At 39.0% G+C, this 20,893-nt stretch overlaps 2 protein-coding genes across 2 annotated transcripts in view; one reads left to right on the top strand and one right to left on the bottom strand.

The window, feature by feature from the left end:
• The first annotated feature begins 28 nt into the window (after positions 1-28).
• Positions 29-4,910, top strand: LOC128228186 (ribosome-binding protein 1-like). Its single transcript, XM_052939349.1, has 7 exons — positions 29-318; positions 596-828; positions 1,273-1,351; positions 1,768-2,016; positions 2,911-3,080; positions 3,408-3,480; positions 3,737-4,910. The coding sequence occupies exons 1-7, from the start codon at positions 312-314 to the stop codon at positions 4,372-4,374; spliced, it is 1,449 nt and encodes a 482-aa protein (XP_052795309.1). The 5' UTR covers positions 29-311; the 3' UTR covers positions 4,375-4,910.
• LOC128227970 (uncharacterized) overlaps positions 4,878-20,893 on the bottom strand; it is a 48,672-nt gene continuing 32,656 nt past the window's right edge. The window contains exons 11-29 of the mRNA XM_052938962.1: positions 19,450-19,524; positions 18,610-18,843; positions 18,095-18,238; positions 15,148-15,195; positions 14,960-14,989; positions 14,444-14,515; positions 14,122-14,254; positions 12,161-12,345; positions 11,209-11,892; positions 10,900-11,022; positions 10,496-10,612; positions 10,159-10,254; positions 9,594-9,737; positions 8,923-9,103; positions 7,060-7,127; positions 6,757-6,858; positions 6,397-6,569; positions 6,010-6,149; positions 4,878-5,249 (exon numbers count right to left, since the gene is read on the bottom strand). Of these exons, the coding sequence (XP_052794922.1) occupies positions 4,894-5,249; positions 6,010-6,149; positions 6,397-6,569; positions 6,757-6,858; positions 7,060-7,127; positions 8,923-9,103; positions 9,594-9,737; positions 10,159-10,254; positions 10,496-10,612; positions 10,900-11,022; positions 11,209-11,892; positions 12,161-12,345; positions 14,122-14,254; positions 14,444-14,515; positions 14,960-14,989; positions 15,148-15,195; positions 18,095-18,238; positions 18,610-18,843; positions 19,450-19,524 (3,105 nt within the window). The 3' untranslated portion in view covers positions 4,878-4,893. The remainder of the gene's footprint in view (positions 5,250-6,009; positions 6,150-6,396; positions 6,570-6,756; positions 6,859-7,059; positions 7,128-8,922; positions 9,104-9,593; positions 9,738-10,158; positions 10,255-10,495; positions 10,613-10,899; positions 11,023-11,208; positions 11,893-12,160; positions 12,346-14,121; positions 14,255-14,443; positions 14,516-14,959; positions 14,990-15,147; positions 15,196-18,094; positions 18,239-18,609; positions 18,844-19,449; positions 19,525-20,893) is intronic.

Here is a 20,893-nt window from a genome sequence, read left to right as displayed (position 1 = left end):
TGAAGTGAACTATTTTCTTTTGATCATCACTTCCTGCTATTTTATATTGTGAATGTTCCATTTTAGTGCCGACTACGACAGCAGCAGCAACCACCACCGCTGCTGCGGCTACCCCCTCCTCCACCACCTCCTCCTCAAATACGGGCCTAATCGTCGGCGTCATCATAGCTATCCTCCTTGTCGCCGTCATCGTCGGCATCCTGATTTTCCTGTGGAAGACCGGGAAGCTGGCAGGTATCGCGGTCGCCTGTGGTGGACGATGCGCATGCTGCAGTAACCGGGTTGAGGAGGGGAAGGAGGAGAAGGCGAAAATGATAAGTAAGATGGAGAATGGATTTGGAAACAATCTCAGTGTGGATGTATTCTAGAAAGAAGACACGTTTATTAATTTGTCAAAATAGAATGCACTTTTTGTGACCTTTATTTCCACGATTTTTTGGTGCTGATCGGCTTTCAAAACATCGATCGTTATGAGTTCATTGTTACTATACAAATTGTCAAAGGAAATGAAATTCACAACGAAAGTCTTGTTAAGACATCAATTTAAGGAATCTAGGCATAAAATTATAACCAAATAGTTTCCGTACACACCTAGGCCCTGTGGTGATGGCGGTGGATGAGACAGCGCGGCCGAGGCTCGTTAAGGAGAAATCGACTATGAGCGCCATCTCACGCTCCTCCACGCACGCGCTCGACCGCCAGGGGACTGTCGCGAGTATCGGCGGCATCGATCTTAGGTCTGAACGATCTTCCGTAAAAAACATCACCGTGAAACCCGCCGCCACTGCCACCGATGTCGGGGAAGAGAAGACTGGCTTTACAATATTTGTAAGTAAATTGCGTGTAAATACAAACAGACATGAGTTGACCTTAATGAATTTAACCTTGAAAGTTAAAAACTCGAGTCTTCCTGTTTGTTTATATTACGGATTTTTTCATAAAAAAAGAGTGGTAGCGAAACACTTGTACTTGCTGGCTTGTGTACTACGTCACCCAGGTAACCGTATGTGTACATTGTGCATGTTTCGAATTACTTGTACAATAGATCGAGTTAAGTAATTTATTAAAAAACTTGCAAATACAGATTACAGTGAAAATAAAGAATTAACTTACACTCGACATTGTTTTCAAGAGTATTTTAAAGAGGCCATAGATTGCCTGCTGAAAGAGCCACTATTGTTCGTTTTTTCTTTAACATGACTTATTTGCACTTCACAATTAGCATTAGTTTCTTTAATACTGCGCCATACATGAATTTGCCATATCTTCCAGGGTAAAACTTTGCCATGTCTGGCGTGGTGTTCAAGGGAGGACGCTGACACTGAAGAGTTACAGCCGGCACCGGCACCGGGTTTGTTGGACTTCCTTTCTATCATTTTCTACATGTGTCATTACACATGAAAAATTCACATGTAATACACATTCAGTCATTGGTAAAATCGTCAGTACTCAGAGTATACACTGCCAAGTTTGGAGCTTATCAAATTTTCGTTCTATGGGCTCCGTTACTTAGGATTGTTTTTAGCGGCTAGATCAGGGGAGACAAGGAAAATTTACTCGCACCAGTGTTGTCATGAAAAGACAATAATATTTTAACGATGCTTTCTTCTAAATATCCGCTACCTTAAGGAGAGTATCACAACGGGAATCTATTGCCATTACAACCCGAGAGCTATTTATATATATATTCATGAAACACAGTTCAAATGAACCATAACATCTTTTTTCTAAAAACGTTCTATTATCTATTCTGTCTTCGTTACACAGATGTAGTGCCGGTGAAGGAAACTAAGACTAAGCCGGAGAAGAAAGTGGGTAAAAAGGGCGAAAAGGTGACGGGGAAGGCTGGAAAGAAAGGCGGGAAAAAGGAAGCCGGGAAAAAAGAAGATGGGAAAAAGAAAGATGGAAAAAAGGGAGGCGGGAAGAAGGAGGATGGGAAAAAGGAAACCGGGAAAAAACAAGACGAAGAGAAGGAGAAAAAGACAACGGAACAACAGACAGAGCCCGATACAAATGGTAATGTTGTATCTGAACACTTCATGTTGATAATCACTGATTTAATAAATAGTTGTAAATTAAAGTAATCTAATTATGTGTACCGTGATTGAAGCCCTCTGTTAAGACATCAATTAAAGGAAGGCTGAAAGCTGCCCCCCCCCCCCCCCGATCTGTACCAAATAAGGCTAATCAGACTGGCAGTTGCCCCTCAGACCATGACCAAATATGGCTAATCAGGCTGTAAGCGGCCTCTCAGACCTGCACCAAATAAGGCTAATCCTGCTGGCAGTTGCCCCTCCGACCTTGACCAAATAAGGCTTATCAGTGTGGAAGCGGCCCCTCAGACCTGTACCAATACGGTTTATCCGGCTGGAAGCAACACCGGAGACCTATGCCAAATACGGCTAATTCGGCTGGCAGCGATCCCTCAGACTACCTTTGCTCCAATTAAGCTATCACGGCTGGAAGTGGTCCCTCAGACCACCTGTACCCAATAAGGGTAAACAGGCTGGCAGCAGTTACCCAGAATACATGTTCTCCACTAAGGCTAATACGACTGTGGCGGCCCTCTTAGACCAATAAGGCTTCTCCGACTGGCAGCGCCATTACCGACCCTGACGGCGTGCTCGCCCTAAATTCAAATAACTGATTGACTTTTAAGCCTGATAGTAACGCTCCTATAAGTTATTGCCAGTTAAATCAGTCAACTGCATCTAAATTTCGGCTAGCTCCGACTGTACAACTAGTAAGGGCATGTTTGCCCAGAATTTATAAGGCATAACACATAACTTGTGTAAGCATCCAGGAACCTCGGGTCACCAACACCCCGGCTGCATGGTTACGCTCGTTCCACCAATAATGACATAATTTCCATGTTTTGATAACTTTATAAATTGGTGTTTTTAACCCCAGGAGCGGCTGTGACGGACGGCCAGTTGAATCGATCCCCTAGGGCTACCAGTACCCCCATCCCTCTACGGACCGACCGTACCCCCACCTCCCCTGGTTCCGCCCGTTCCACACGTAATGGCGTGCTCGCCATCAACTCCGGTGCCGCCGCCATCCTCAAACCAGAGGCCAAGGTAGGCCGAAGTGTTTGTTGATTCTTTAATGCACTACTTAACTGTTGGTGTTCACAGACTTAAGTATCTGAAAGGTGGTTTCCGAACCATACGTCTGTTTATTTTGTTACATGTATATTGTGTTGAGACCGTATTAATAAATAATAAGATTTGTGTCTCTCGACAATGGAGCAACAAGCAGTATCAGCACATCCATTGACCCACTACCTGTCGCGAGCTTGGTCATACGGCCCAACAACACTCGTCATGCGTTTATCTTTGTAATAGTTCATGTTGTAAAGAATAGTATCATTCCGTTGAATCTGCGTACTTCCTTCTGTGTTACAGAGCAATGAGTGGACATTCTTAACATGCTGCTTTGGAAACCGACAGCCAGAACCGGAGGCTGAGGAGCCCAAGGGTAAAACCTTTATAAAATACTTATAGGTCAAAGCAATATATTTCATCATGTCAGCTGTTCGGAGTAAAAGAGCCTAAATATTATTGCAGCTTTGATGTCGCCGTCGGTGGTAGCGACATCATTTTCGGCGGATAGAGAAATCTTGCATTTGTTAACACATGTTTAAAATGATAATTCATACGGATATGGAATACATACTTAGTTAGTTATGTACCTTACTTAGCCAAAAAGAAAGTAAACAGCGCCTTTTTTATAGTGGCAGAAGAAGAACCAATAACGAAGAAGGCCAAAGGCGGAGCTGCAGCCAAGGGCAAGGGCGGGTCCAGTGTCGCAAAGAAAGGCGGGGCTGGAAAAAAAGATGGGACAGGGGCGAAGAAGGGCACAAAAACGAGCGGAAAGAAGACGGCGTCGGAAGATAAATCATCGGACGGGAAAGCGGTGAATGCAAAGGCGGCAAACGGAAAGGTGTCGAACGGGAAGGTGGCGAACGGGAAGTTAGCGAACGGGAATGCAGAGGCGATGATAGTCGAAGACGTGGAAGATGGACCGGCGCCTCTCGACCGCGCAAAAACGATGCCAGAGAGACATAGGGAGCGCACAGAAATGAGTCTAATGGACGCAGAGAGGGTTAAAGTGGACGTATATATCCCGGATGACAACACTGTTCTCAATCTGAAAGACACGGTCACCGTAGTGAATGAGAAGGGTGGTAAAAAGTTTAAAGAAAGAGCTAAAACCTCGTTGGGGGTAATGGAGTCACCGGAGCGACCAGCGTCGGAGAGGCCGCCAGCAACTGTAAAAACGCCGAAAGGCAAGGGCGATAAAAAGGGCGGGAAAGGGAAGAAAGACAAGGGTGGAAAAGAGAAAAAAGCAACGAAGAAAAAGAAGGAATGAAGAGTGTCTTGGTGCATTGTTTTACTTATGATTAATTTATTGTTATGCCCTTGTATCGGTGTTAAACATTGTAACATCGACATGATTAAAGCAGTGATAAATAATTCGACAAGAGAATAATTTATTAAACGTATAAAAGATCTATATATATATTTATCACAGTCATAAAGAAAGACTTTTGAAAGATAAAATCGCATTAAAAAACACATTTGAAATCAAGCCGTGTGTAAACTCCGAAAAAGTGAAAGTTCTCACAATCTGTGGTAAAACTCAGAAGCAGAAAACATTTGAAATGTATATAACATGGTTTAAAAATTTATAAAAAATGGACGCTCAACTACATAGCAGATGGTCCATCAGAATAATCATACTACATTACATGAAATCTATAACTTATATGTAAAATACTGTGTCAGCACCATTTTGCGTATCGGGTATTCAATGTATCTATCATTTTCCATCCGTGCTTTTCCAATATGTATTGACCATTTTTGTACATTTAATAGCCAACTGTTTAATTTAAACAAATGACTCTGTTGGCGTTTCGTTATTTGGCTCATCGCGTGGTGGTGCCTCATCAACTTCCGGTGTCCGCGATTCGGCCCACCTCTCCGTCTCCTCCCTAGGGCTCTCAATCAACCCGGGCATCGGGGCGACCGCCAAATCCGGCGTACAGGTGGCGGTCGAGTAGCCAAGCTGGGAGCTTTGGCGCGAGGATGTCAGCTGCTGTTGCTGCATCTTCCAGCCTACTTTCGTCATTGGTGGACGGGGCGGCAGTGGTCCCCGACGCTCCCAGTAGTCCGCCCTCTTCAGTAAATAGCCCCGGCCATGCTCCGCTAGGCCTTGGGAGTGCTTGATTGCTTCCGTCTTCGGCTCTGAAATATAAAAACATGATTTATTAATACTTACCTTAAGCATGAAGTGATGATTGTATCATGTACACCGTACTCTACGTAATATAGAATATATAACACAAACTGTACAAAGTGAATGCATGTAATATACTTTTTTATTTATTTTTATTTTTCACTTTAAAAATTGCTTGATATCCTTTCCGACAACTGTCTACAAAGATAAAAACTTAACAAATGTATGTAAGCTGAATTTGAAACTCCGTAATATGATCCGGAATTTCGTTTAAATGTGTTTTTAATTTCATAAGCTGAGCCAGAACTGCCTCAGATGAAATTGAAATCCGTAATCCGAACCTAAATTCGGTAAGGATGAACCTCAAATCAATAAAATGATCTTGAATTCCGTTAATAGAACCGGAATTCCGTAAACTGACCATGAATTCAGTAGGCTGACTCGGTTGAACTCCATAAGGTGTACCTGAATTCCCTAATTGAACCTAAATTAGGTAAACTGAACCTGAATTCTTAAACTGACCAAGAACACTGTAGGTTGACCCGGCATAATTCATTAACCTTAACCGGAATTTGAACCTAAATTTCGTATACTGATCCGGCTGAATTCCGGATGGTGGCTGTGAATTCCATTGGCTGGTTCTGAATTTGAAAAGATGACTCTGAATTCCGTTCAGCTGAACCAACATTCGATAAGTTCAATGTAATTACTTTATAAGGTGACCTTGAACTCCGTTAGCTGGACTATGAATTCCATGACCACAGTTACCTGTTAGCTGGACGTATCTGTCAAAGTATTTCTTGTCGGCATACAGTTCCTCCAAAAGGCGCCTCAGGCGGTTGTTATCAATGCTGGTCATCTGGCTCCCCTCGGGGCTACGCGCAAATAGGCTGTTTTCTGACGTGTGTCTGCAGCGGAAAGTAAACAAGTCATAGACGCGCATTGAATATGGCTCAAATGAATTGTCCAAAATATATGCACGATAGAACGTAGGTAAAAATGTATTATTTACGTACATGATTAAATTCCGCGTAAAGGTAGCTGTTCAGCTATATGTATGTAATTGGCGTGGGTTTTGATTGGGAAAAGTTCGATCAACTAGCAACAGCAGCAGGAAGTTGAACGTTATAAACAATTCATGATACAAAGGCTTACGCAGTTCTGTCGTTGTTCTGCCGGAAGTCGTCTCCCTCATCCTGATTGTACTCCTGTAGATGGAGGGGCGCCGACTGGACGGCACGACCGTTGGGCTCCTCGGTATCCCGGCCTTCCACCCGCTCCAAGTCACCAGGACGCCTGATGATCGTGAACAACGGGACCTTGGGTGCCTTTATTAAAAAGCAAGCATATATAAGAACAGTGATCATTCACAATGGAATCAATTAAATATTTCGTTTTCATTTATTGTATTCTAAAGAATATGTTGAAATGAGTATACATCTCTAACAGAGTCTGCTTCAGTTTAATAATTAAAAAGAACGTTTCTCCAGACTGTGTAGCACTATACATGTAAACCTGAAGTTCTGGACAGCCGCGTTCCCTAATAACAAAGCGGCCGTCCTCGGAATAATAGGATTGCCCGTGTTGGTGGCCGTGAGGCCCATCAGCGAATCTTCCCTGTGAAAAAACACCAACAGGCAAACTTAAATTGTAAATAAATATGTTGTAACGTCTGGATTTAATTAATTCATTTTGATACGTATGCAACAATTATAACAAAGGACTAAACTCAAATCAAACATTTACTTAAAAATGATGTAAAACATCAAATAAATAAACTCCATTAACGTTCATTTCAATCGCCATGGAGCCCAGTACCTGTTGCCTTTCGTCTTCACCATTTTCCTCTCCATCAACGAATGCTTCTCGCCTTTCCCATGGCGGGCCTGAGGAAAACAACAAAGCAACTCATACATTTTTTTTTAATTGGTAAAATTAAACACAAACAAGAAACCGTAATGTGAGGAAACCCGGTTTAAATGATAACCTTACTAAACTTGTGACGCTAGTAAAGCCTGTCTCACACAGAACACGGTTGGGCACACGGTTCCAAAACGGTATACTCGGTTATACACGGGTTCACTGGTACGAGTATTGAGCTCCAACCGTGCCTGGGCATGAGTGAGTACGATTTAGACTCGAATGTAGCACGAGTATGTACGAACAAAGCACGGATATACTCGGTCAAGCAAGGTTTGTCACGGTTTGAACACGATTTGCAAACGATTTTCATACGATTGTTGTACGGTTCCAAGTACGGTCTAGTACGGTCTGTTACGGCCTAGTACGATTAAACACGACTTTTACTCGATTAACTGGACATTTACAGGGTTTACATACGGTCCCACCGACTTTTGTTCGAGTTATGCTCGAATTATCACACATTCGTGTATGTTTTGATATAAATTGACTCGTTTTGATGGCTTGGCTTGATAAATTTTCGAACTTTCAACAGAGAAGTTATAAAAATGGAGATGACAGAATAAGGGAATTAGAAATCATGATAAGACTGATAGACATTGAGATTATTTTGGCCAGAAGGGTCAACAGGTTGAAGTGGTCGGAGGGCCTTTGTAGCCCTTTTTGTATTCTCGCTGGTAGAATCTTCCATGGTGGGGATTCTTTTGGGGACCTTCTTCTTTGGAGGCATTATGTAGCAAGTACTCTGTTGTTTCAAGGTGGCAGGAGGTAGTTGTGTTTTCTGTTGTGTTCGAGTGCTGTTTGATCATACACGAGCTTTGTACAGACGTAGAGACCGTGTCTGGTCGTACTTGACCATGTATAATTCGTACTTGAACCGTATTGGTCGTATGGCGATCGTATGAAACCGTATTGGTCGTATGGCGATCGTATAAAACCGTGTGTACACTCGTGTGAATCGTACGGTGATCGTGTGACATTCGAGTGTTAATCCGGGTGTTGGATGTAGGACTTGGGAACGGTTTCACACGATTCCATACGATTTATATACGATATTGACACGGTTGAGCTCACTCGTGGAGTGGACTTCATGTGCGGTTGTATATACGGTCTCGTACGGTCTCACACGGTCTCTCACGGTCTTGTACGATCGCTAATACGATCATACACGGACATGGCACCCGTGCCAGTTTTTTTTAAAAGTTTTAAAAATCATACACGGCTTTCACGGATACACTCGAATGGCCCAAGTGTAACTCGGATAAGGCCACGGTTGGCTCGGTTGTATGTTTACACGGGTGGCCAACCGTATAAGTCGTGTGTTCTGTGTGAGACAGGCTTAAGCTACATCACTCGTCTAATCGCCACCCTTATCTAAAATAATTGAGCGTTCCATTTTAAGTAAAAGTGACCAAGATCCTGATTTCTAAACTCCCAAATGCAACTCCAACGTACGTCACCTCGTAAGCTTGCTTCATATTAACTAAGTTATGTGCCTCGCTTTACATTACTCTTAAGTAAAGTTATTAAGCGGTACCTACCAAACGTCCTCCAGCCCGCCCGCTGAAACCCATCGTCTTTTATATAACCCGGTTTTCGTTGAAAAGCTGATTAAATACTCAGATTGTAAAAAACTACCATTTTATCGAAACATTCATTTAGTTACGCTCTCTGATAGAATGAAAACTTCTTTATTTAAAGTTTACAGAACATAATATAAAGAAAATATATCAGCTATTTCTTCTATGTTATTCTACTAACGTTCTTGGCTATTCAGCTTCTCCAAAATCTTCTTGTCACTTTCAAGTCCCTCCCGGTACATTTGCTGTTGCTCGGCGCCCGCGGTACCCTTCCGGTTTGCCCACGGGGATCCCTGGTTAGGGCCGCCCCGGCCCCATCTTGTGTTCATGGGGTTAGGAGGCGGATGTGGGAACTGTCCACCCTAGAAGTCACGAAATTGACATTGCACTTATATAACTACCAATATCACTGATGGATGTTTGTTAAAACAAATATGTTGGCACCAGCAATAATGGTAATGATGACAAATGACGCTCTTGACTTAACCAGATTAAGCCTCGTAGCGACCATGGCGACCCTCAAGAGGTGTGGACAATATGGATTACCCATTTTCATAAGTAAACTTTCCAATTTAATCAATTTCTGTGACTATAAACAAACCCTCACAGCACTTACATTCGAACAAAGCATTCACATCATATATATCAATACATTACCATCGTGCCTAAAACTACAACTGACCACTAATTGCTCCTCGGGAAATAACCTAGTTCTCCAACCATTGCAATCAACGAAGTACCAGGATAGTTTAAGAATTGCTTTAATTATATATACCAGGCATATAACAAACACGATATTCTCACAGTTCTAAGTATTACATAAGTATTGAGAACTGTATCTAGAGTTCATACCGGGAATGGCCCCATATCCTCCGCCCACGCCCGCTTGACGCGCAGGTCAGGGAGCACTTCCGGTGAACCGCCATGTTTGCGCTTCTTTTTGAAGAGACTTTTGTGTAGCTTCCGCAAGATAGCAGACCGTATGTCTCGTCGGCCCTAAACATGGACATCAGAAATGAAACATTATTTTGGGCAAGAAATACTGCTGAACAATGGTTAGGTCTTCACGCTAGTATACATATATTGTCAACGTTGCACTAACAAAACTCATAACTAGAAAAACAAACAAGATTAACAAGCATCAGGAAAGTTTGCTTTTCAAAAATTGAAATTCGGTTTCGAATTTTGAAACGATAATACATATATGAGTGCTTATACTTAAAACAAAGACATTCAGTAGCCAAATACATGTATACACTATTTGTTATATTCTTTTTTGATAATGTACCTTTGGCAAGAATGTTTATTGATTGGTCCTTATTAAACAAACACAACCATGCTAATAATCAATTCGTTCCAATGTGCCGACTTGCCAACAGAATTCCGACGGCTAACTTCTCCATCATTGTAGGCTTACCCGTTTATTATAGAGGAGTTGGTCATCCTGCAGCATTTCCAGGTCGTCATCGGGGACGCTGAATCCGACATTCCGGGCTGCCGACCGCGAACGTCTCTGTTAAAATAGTCCATCTTCTTAAAATACTAATGTACGTTTTGATCAATTTAAATTTATATATTTTAAATAAACTACTACCTATCCACATAAATCCTAGGCGTACCAAAGGCAGTACGTTTTCAATTTATATGATCATGCCGCCCCTTTTATCATACGTATGATTTGCTCGAAGAAGTGTTTTAATCATTACTTTATTCTCTCGAAAACTATGCGCTATTCTCTCAAAATCCCCCCGTACCGTGTCAGCTGATGTAGTTTTGCTGTCCCCGGTTCCACCACGTGATCGTTTCCTTTGGGCGCTACTTCCCTTCCGTTTCTCCTGCTGTTTTGGTCCGTAATCGTCGTCGATGAAACCCTGTAATGTATAAGACCACGTGCGTTCAGAATTGTTTTAGCGGCGGACTCAATGACGCGTCAGATAATATTTGAGAATGATTGTCACAAATGTGCAAGAGATAGATTATCGCCGCTACCTGCACTACTCCATAACTCTTGCTCGGAATAGAAGTAAACAGCGTTCGATGTAGATTAAAGTGCTGATATATCAACTCGACTTCAATGACATTAGCCTGCATTTATGATTGCCAAGCTGGTAGAAAATGTGTAACATAGTTACATGTCTAGAAAGTAAGAAATGATTACCCCTGTAGGTCGGCCCTTTTTGTTTCGTTTCAATCTTGGAACGTTGAAGAGTCGACCGAGCCTTTTCCTGAACGTAAATCGTCCAGTGTGTGGATCGTACACGATCGTATCATCAAGACGTCTCTTCAACATAAATAACATTCAGAATTTTAAGCGACGCACGGGAAGATGTTAATATGCGTTACTTATTTATCTACTTATGTCAATAAACCAACTTGATTGATACAGATAGTATTATAGATGGTATATATATATAAAAAAATATATCAAAATTAGTTATTTGCTTTTAAGTAATTTGCATGAACTTACGACAATCTGCCCGTCTTCATTTCTGTAAAATTGTGGACGTAAATTCATGTCCTCATCAAACAGCATGTTGACGATCATCTGTCGCTGTTCATCCGTCAGAAGCACATCAATATCCTCTTCCTCATCCAGGCCGCTATCCCGGTCGCTCATATTAATGCCCTCTATGTCACTTCCGGAATCCAAAAGCCCGCCGTCATTGTCCGACCAAAACAGTCCTCTCCGCCGACCCGGTCGGTCGTCTTCACCGTTTTGTACAACGCCATCCCCGCCGCCTTCCCCACCTCTGCCGCCGCCCCTACCACCTCTGCCGCCTTCGTCGCCACCGCCGTCTCCTCCGCCGCCCCCATCGTCTTTTTCCTTGACATGTATTTTCCTTCCTTTGCCTTTCCCCTGCCACTTGGTTCGATCGACCTCTTCTTTCATCGCTCCCTTTTTACCACCACCAATCACCAAATCATTCTCGTCACCTGAGCCGCTTTGGTCCAAATCTCCAACATCTCCGCCAACTTGTTTCAGCATTCTCATTCTAACCTCTTCCGAGTCCGCATCACTTATCTGATCATCTTCTCCCCTGTGTCTGTATTTGCCGTTTTTGGAGCGATACACCTTGATAGGTTTGCCGTCTGGGCCGATTATTTCATCTTCTGTATCCGACGATGAGGCGGTAAACATACTGCTCCTATCCTGTATGTCAAAAAACATTGTCAACGATAAGTATACCGGTTTTAACTTTGACTAGTACAAGGATTAACGCAAATTATCGCGTTTAAAAAGACAACTCAATCTGTATGGTAAAGTCAACCTTGTTAAAACATTCGACTGTAACGAGTAGCTCTTACGACTGATGTTAAACATGCTATTTTACCAAAGGAAGTATCGAAGTAAGAATATTCTATTATTTGTTATTCGTAAAATGAACAATATTTTTATGCCAGAAGATAAGTGTACATACATCCTGCACGGCAAAGTTTTCTTTGTCCTCATCCGGTTCGCTCCAGTAGTGTTGCTCGTCCAGCACGTGTTCCAAGTGCTTCTTATCCTCGTACTGTTTCATGAAGGGCGCTTCCCGGGGTCCTCGCCTTCCCCGACCCTCCTCGTCCGAGACGTTAACGTCAGAATCCTCGTCAGAACCACCACCTTCAATCAAAATGTTTTTGTCATACATATGTATTTTATCTAATGTTCGTTGTTTTCTTCTTCTTAATTGCTTCATAATGTTCTTACATATCTTATCAGCGGTATTCCCAACTGTTTATAACTGTTCTGTATTCGCCCCTTTACTCCTTCACACACATCACTAACTCAAACAATCCATACACTTGATTAAGTTATGACAATATTAACACATATCTTGAGGCATACTTATATGTAGACAAACTTGAACTAAATGCATACCAAACTATTTGTTTTTATTATACACGTCCAAGGCGTTTCACATTATTAATAACCAAAATATCCTATGTCGTGTGTCGCTTTTCGCGCATTGTCGGTAAAATAACGCATTTCGATACTTGTTTGAGACAATGCGTAAGGCAGGTGCATGACAATGTAGGGTATACTAGTAGTTGTTAGACTCGTGCCTGATCTTGGGCGGCGAGAAAAGGTTCAAACAAGAACAACATGAGTTTGCCGGAATCAGCCGTACGGTTTGTAGCAGTCAGCACTCTGTTCATTCATTGGCAGGTGATGAATGAGTACTTAAGGTTAATTTACGTGTTACACGTCATTGCTTTAATGTTGATGCTGGCTCAGATAAGGCGTATAAATTATGTTCAAATTTACACGTATTTGGTAATATATGTTAGGGCGAGGTTGAATGCTACTTAGTTCTTACTTCAGCTTTTATTGATCTGCTAATATTTGCCATTGTTGTAGTGTCTGTTGTCCTGTGGCGTGTGTCTCTCGTTATACCATCTTGAAGAGTGTTTTCATTGTTCATGTCTATACATTAACTCCTATATTGGAGCGGTAACCAGGAGGCGGAGCTAAACCGTCACATAGCTACCGTGCGGACTCTTCATTTATACACACGCTATACACTTGAACGATACCCTTCACATCGTGGAACAACAACGTGACGCCACGCACCACCCACGTGATTGAAATTGAAGCGCTCTGGGTACAGTCATGACCAGTCAATTGTAACCACGCCCCCCAGGTCCGGGGGTATATATCGGGGGAAATGGGCCGAGTTTTTACCTTTCAGGTGGCCCCGCAGTGCCGGGTGAATGCGGTGGTTTTGTCTGTTCGCCAAAATAGCGGGGAATGGTCCTAACCTAAGGTCCCTGGGGTGCGGGGGCATTTGGCGGGGATTTTACCAGCAGTTCGTCTCCTCAGGGCAGGGATTTTACCCGGGCTTGGCTGGACCGGAAGTCAAAGTCCCGGCTATTCCCCGGACCTGGGGGGGGGGAGGGGGGCGTGGTTACAATTGACTGGTGCATAACTATAACTTGATGTTTGTTTAACCTCGACCCAAATGTGCCTTTAAATAGGATTGTGGTTTAGATTTAATGGTACTGGTCCCTGTTTTCGTTGTTTTTTTGAACATTAATGCTTAATTCGATGGAAGGGTATTGAACTAGCATACCGCATGAATATTATTCGCCCTGTGTCATACTTTATCGCAATGACTCGGCATTTAATATCTGACGGCGAGAACAGGTTAGAACATACGACAATACGCGTTAATGTGTACGGTGGTTGTACGACAGGTGTTTCTAGACGTCGAGAGTATTTTCCGTCAACAGGCAAGAAATGACGTCACAAGTGCGACGTCATGCGACATAATTATTGCGACCTCTTTATTACTATTACACGACAAGAGGCGAGTTATGATCTCGTCGCAATCCATTACTAAATTCATAAGAGTGTATACAGGAGTTTTATTATGAAAACACGAAACAAAGCCCAAACCTTTTCCTTGTTTCTTAGACTTCCTCTTGGCGAGGCGTTTCATCCGCTGTCGCTTGCCTTTACCTTCCTGCTTTCGGCGTTTTCGTTCGTCCTCGTCACGTGATACTAGCACGGAAGTCAACGCACCAGACGGCTGAGGAGAAGAAAACAACTGTATCAGAATTTATGCCCAAATGTTTTTAACGAAAAAATAACCGAATTCTAAGATAAATTAACTTTAACCTAATTATCAATATTGTGTTGATTATTTACGCCCCTTCTGATTTTCAGTTATTTTGAACTAATATCACTCTCTAAATATTTATTTTGTAGCGTTCATTACCTGGAAGTATTTTCCCTTCTTGCCACCAATCACCTGACGATTTCTTCCGTCGCCTTCATCTTCGTCAGAAGTCTGAAAACAGGGTGATGGTAATCACAGCGAAAATACAGACGTTAATGTAGAATTACTGAATACAGACGTTAATGCAGAATTCCTGAATACAGACGTTAACCTAGAAATACTGAATACAGACGTTAACGCAGAATTACTGAATACAGACGTTAACGCAGAATTCCTGAATACAGACGTTAACGTAGAAATTCTGAATACAGACGTTAACGTAAAAATACTGAATACAGACGTTAACGTAGAAATACTGAATACAGACGTTAACGTAGAATTACTGAATACAGCCGTTAACGTAGAAATACTGAATACAGACGTTAACTTAGAAATACTGAATACAGACGTTAACGTAGAAATACTGAGTACAGACCTTTACGTAAAAATTGGAAACATGTTCGAGTTCAATGGTAACGACCAGACGACAAATATTTTATATCAAGAAGCTATTACCTTGACATTTTTTTTCTCTTTTTCTGTATCCTAAAACAAAAAAAAAGGTTTTTATGACCGTGTTGGATTTGGGTGAAAACGGAACAAAGCAATAAGTGAGAATATATTTCTGTATGAAGAAGCCTTCTGATTATATCAGTTGTATGAGACATGAAAACCGGAAACAAAATAATTATAACGTCCTGTACCTGCTCGACATCCGAACACGAACTTTCTTTATCTGTCTCGGCCTTATCCTGGAAAATCAAGACACAAATTCATAATAAACTCTTCCACGCGCATTTTATAATAACGTTCAGAGCATGAACGGAGATTAACGTCTTCCACTATGTTCAGCGAGATATAGATTTTAAGCAAAGTTGAAAAGTTACGATAAAATTTAAAAGTAAAAGAATTCTTTTTCTACCACAATTACTTTAATATACTATAGTATAGACTTACCCTCATCTATTATTATATGCTAAATTATGACTTATATATTTATATTTTTGGTATATAAAATAATGCAACTACTTTGATACATATTGTACAACACATTACATGGACAACACTTAAAGCGATCTTTTTCTTGGCGTTGTGTGATATGAAACATATGCTGTGTGTGTATTTTTATTTTACAATAATGTAAGTGTTCGTACCCTTCTATTACATCAAAGGAAAATATCAAGTAGTTTATATGTATATGTTAACAGGAAAAATATCAAGTAGTTTATATGTATATGTTTACAGGAAAATATCAAGTAGTTTATATGTATATATGTTTACAGGAAAATATCAAGTAGTCTATATGGATATGTTTACAGGAAAATATCAAGTAGTTTATATGTATATGTTTACAGGAAAATATCAAGTAGTTTATATGTATATGTTTACAGGAAAATATCAAGTAGTTTATATGTATATGTTTACAGGAAAATATCAAGTAGTCTATATGTATATGTTAACAGGAAAATATCAAGTAGTTTATATGTATATGTTTACAGGAAAAATATCAAGTAGTTTATATGTATATGTTTACAGGAAAATATCAAGTAGTTTATATGGATATGTTTACAGGAAAAATATCAAGTAGTTTATATGTATATGTTTACAGGAAAATATCAAGTAGTTTATATGTATATGTTTACAGGAAAAATATCAAGTAGTTTATATGTATATGTTTACAGGAAAAAATCAAGTAGTTTATATGTATATGTTTACAGGAAAATATCAAGTAGTTTATATGTATATGTTTACAGAAAAATATCAAGTAGTTTATATGTATATGTTTACAGGAAAAATATCAAGTAGTCTATATGTATATGTTTACAGGAAAAATATCAAGTAGTTCATATGTATATGTTTACAGGAAAAATATCAAGTAGTTTATATGTATATGTTAACAGGAAAATATCAAGTAGTTTATATGTATATGTTAACAGGAAAAATATCAAGTAGTTTATGTGTATATGTTTACAGGAAAAAATCAAGTAGTTTATGTGTATATGTTTACAGGAAAATATCAAGTAGTTTATGTGTATATGTTTACAGGAAAATATCAAGTAGTTTATATGTATATGTTTACAGGAAAATATCAAGTAGTTTATATGTATATGTTTACAGGAAAATATCAAGTAGTTTATATGTATATGTTTACAGGAAAAATATCAAGTAGTCTATATGTATATGTTTACAGGAAAAATATCAAGTAGTCTATATGTATATGTTTACAGGAAAAATATCAAGTAGTTTATATGTATATGTTTACAGGAAAATATCAAGTAGTTTATATGTATATGTTTACAGGAAAATATCAAGTAGTTTATATGTATATGTTTACAGGAAAAATATCAAGTAGTTTATATGTATATGTTTACAGGAAAAATATCAAGTAGTTTATATGTATATGTTTACAGGAAAATATCAAGTAGTTTATATGTATATGTTTACAGGAAAAATATCAAGTAGTTTATATGTATATGTTTACAGGAAATTATCAAGTAGTTTATATGTATATGTTTACAGGAAATTATCAAGTAGTTTATATGTATATGTTTACAGGAAAAATATCAAGTAGTCTATATGCATATGTTTACAGGAAAAATATCAAGTAGTCTATATGTATATGTTTACAGGAAAAATATCAAGTAGTTTATATGTATATGTTTACAGGAAAATATCAAGTAGTTTATATGTATATGTTTACAGGAAAACATCAAGTAGTTTATATGTATATGTTTACAGGGAAAATATCAAGTAGTTTATATGTATCAAGTAGTTTATATGTATATGTTTACAGGAAAAATATCAAGTAGTTTATATGTATATGTTTACAGGAAAATATCAAGTAGTTTATATGTATATGTTTACAGGAAAATATCATGTAGATTATATGTATATGTTTACAGGAAAATATCAAGTAGTTTATATGTATATGTTAACAGGAAAATATCAAGTAGTTTATATGTATATGTTCACAGGAAAATATCAAGTAGTCTATATGTATATGTTTACAGGAAAATATCAAGTAGTCTATATGTATATGTTTACAGGAAAATATCAAGTAGTTCATATGTATATGTTTACAGGAAAAATATCAAGTAGTTCATATGTATATGTTTACAGGAAAATATCAAGTAGTTTATATGTATATGTTTACAGGAAAATATCAAGTAGTTTATATGTATATGTTTACAGGAAAAATATCAAGTAGTTTATATGTATATGTTTACAGGAAAATATCAAGTAGTTTATATGTATATGTTTACAGGAAAATATCAAGTAGTCTATATGTATATGTTTACAGGAAAAATATCAAGTAGTTTATATGTATATGTTTACAGGAAAATATCAAGTAGTTTATATGTATATGTTTACAGGAAAAATATCAAGTAGTTTATATGTATATGTTTACAGGAAAATATCAAGTAGTTTATATGTATATGTTTACAGGAAAATATCAAGTAGTTTATATGTATATGTTTACAGGAAAATATCAAGTAGTTTATATGTATATGTTTACAGGAAAAATATCAAGTAGTTTATATGTATATGTTTACGTTATGAGTTACCTTATACACTACTAAAGTACAATGTACATTGGCATGCGTGAACTACAAGAGAAGCACGTTCCCTCTACCAGCACTATAGTGTCACCTTATCATGTCCGGACTTCTTTCCCTGATGGCCATTTTGGCCCTCTTGACACTCTTGACCCTCTTGGCCTTTTTTGCCACTGTGGGCAGTTTTACCTCGATTGCCTTTCCCTCCTTTACCCAATATAACGCTTTTCCCGCCTCCCTAAATGGTGCACACAAATCACACAGCTTAAAGCATGCACAATGAAGCACAACACTATTCGTGCAAAAGTGCAACGTGTACTATGGAGAGAGATGAAAGAATAGCTCATGACTTGCTGTGATTTCACCTTAAAACTGCTCCAAACCAGCTAACCCTAACCCTTATGAAAACATAACCGTAACGGATCCTGCAACAATTGCATGTGAGCGTGCTCACTATAGTTTCCTGTAAATATAAAATCGTTTAGTTTTAGTATCGCCGCAAACAATAAGTAAACACTGCAAAGATAACATATAAGTGATAACGTCCACACAAAACCCACGCTGTGCTGTACAAATATGCTCCGTCGCACGACCAACAGCGCCAATTACCTTCTGGTCTGGTTCCTCGTCTTGTTCTGGCTCATTCACCTCGTCCTTCTCCTCTCCGCTCTTCTCTCCTTCTTCACTTTGCGCTTCTGGTTCAACAACCGGCTCTGGTTCAGGTTCCACATCCGATGGCACTTCCGGTTCAGGTTCCTCCTCCTCCACTCTGCTAGAATCCGGATCCTCGTCTTTTTTGTCGTCTTTCTCTTCCCCCTCTTCGTCTATTGGCTCATTTTTGTCCTACATTGACATCATAAAACTGTATCATCGATCGAAACGAAAAGACATGCTAATTTATTTAGAGAAATGGTTGGATATGGTTGGATATAATTCAAAAAGCACATAGATAACCCCGGCATTTTGGTTTTTGAATTAGCAACTCTTTTTTTAAAAGGCAATGCTTTGTCTTTTGATATCTAATTTGATTCAAAACAAACCATTTTCAAGTTACCCCACAAACAATAGTTTCTGATCTTATGATGACATTTCTGGAAATAATACGTTCAACTCAAAACAAAATAATATTGCTGTGACATATGCCATCTTTTTGACCGTTTTTCATGGAAAGGAGTATCTAGAGTTGACCTACGACCTTTCCATTGACATTCGTCGTAGTGTTGTTATTTGACCTACCGACCACATATTATATCATATAATTTTATTTACTAAATTGGTCAACATTCGCCCACACCCGCAAGAAAGACATCCACGTTATTTTACCTTATGCAGTTACAAAACCTGTTTTATAGGACTTTCGCAGACCATGTTTCTGTATAAGAAAATAACACCAGACACATACACAATACTCCTACATGAGCGCGGACAAACAAACAAATGTGCCCGTACCTCGCCATCCCTGGGCGACTGCATGTCTTCTTCCGGTGGGATGGTGCTGGGCGGAAGGTCCGACATCCGGGATCGCTGTAATACCACCTTACGGGCTCAACAAGAACACTAGTGCTTGCTAATTATCCACCGATTTTAGCGAACAACATGAGCGTTTGACTGAACGCTCAAATTTGATTATTTTCGTTGAGTGAAAACAAAAACAGATTGTATTAATCCTGTAGTCGTGAGTACTCTAACCCGAGATAAACAGACAATCTTTCAGATGATGCAACTGTCAATTAGAATTCAAGTTACAAATGCGATCAATCGGAAACCAAGAATTATTTCCTATTTAATCCATGAACTTTCAAAGCTATATCTGACATTTATGAACTTGCATTGAAATATCAATACATTTGTCACAATTTCTCTAATTCCATAGTCATCTTAATGAGAGGCTTTTAAAATTCATAAATAATTCACAGCAAATGGATTTTTTCCCATTTCATTCTGTTTACTGACTGTAATACTTAACAACCTCCAAACATTCACAAATAGTTTCTTTCTCATCAATAACGTAACACAATTTCAACTGTCTTCAAGTAATTATTTAATATTACATACACCGGTTGAAAAGAGAGTCGAGTCGGTACTCTATTGAAAATTAAATTGAATCACCTATCTAAAGTAAATATAAAACTAGATTTTCAATTGATCCGTCTTGATCATATAATTGGAAATCGAGTGTCTCTATGCTTAAGCAACCACAGACACACTTAGGGAGCGAGTCGGCGGGTATTTATCTTAGGGTTATGGAGAATAATAGAACATCCATTGACAATATGTAAATAATTTCAAGTTAATGAAATACGGCAATTAACAATAAAAACATTTCGGGTCGGGGTTTATGGTATGAAAAATGATTCCTTTGTACAGGTGGAATATTATACGATCAAGTCTGAGTTTAGCCTCGAGTTTGAAAGAGTGGTTGAATTTATCTAATACAAGATATGTTAATTTTAATTCAAAATGTTTTGATATTTATGTATCATCTCATGAAAACGATAGTTTACTCAAATTTCAAACAAGCCAAACACAGCAGATAAAACCAGTACATAGAAATAAACAAACAAATACATGAAATCGTGTGACAAGTAACAATGCAAGAGGTAAATCATGGAGCGAAAATACAGGTGAATTAAATGTACATAGCTATAGTGTATTTGAATAGAACGTAGATAAGATATTTTAAGGGATATTAAAAAATAAAACAAAACTATATATGACATAATACCAGTGCAAACTGATAAATAACTCGTGGTTTAAGGTGAAAATCGATATCGTTTATTATCACAGCAAGTGCATGAGGTTAGGGAAGCACGAAAAGCAAGGATTGCAAAAAAGACGTTCATGATGACGATGCAATACCTTTCACAACTGATATATATCGTATCTAATCCTT

Source organism: Mya arenaria, chromosome 3 (genome assembly GCF_026914265.1).
Source record: "Mya arenaria isolate MELC-2E11 chromosome 3, ASM2691426v1".
Classification (NCBI taxonomy): domain Eukaryota; kingdom Metazoa; phylum Mollusca; class Bivalvia; order Myida; family Myidae; genus Mya; species Mya arenaria.
Note: the sequence above shows the minus strand (reverse complement) of the source record. Positions and strands in the feature narration are given on the sequence as shown.

Bases quoted from the DNA above. Each gene is read 5' to 3' on its own strand.
- LOC128228186 (XM_052939349.1), top strand. The intron at 3,081-3,407 runs GTAGGCCGAAGT...TCTGTGTTACAG, and splicing joins TCCTCAAACCAGAGGCCAAG to AGCAATGAGTGGACATTCTT. The intron at 3,481-3,736 runs GTAAAACCTTTA...CCTTTTTTATAG, and splicing joins GGAGGCTGAGGAGCCCAAGG to TGGCAGAAGAAGAACCAATA.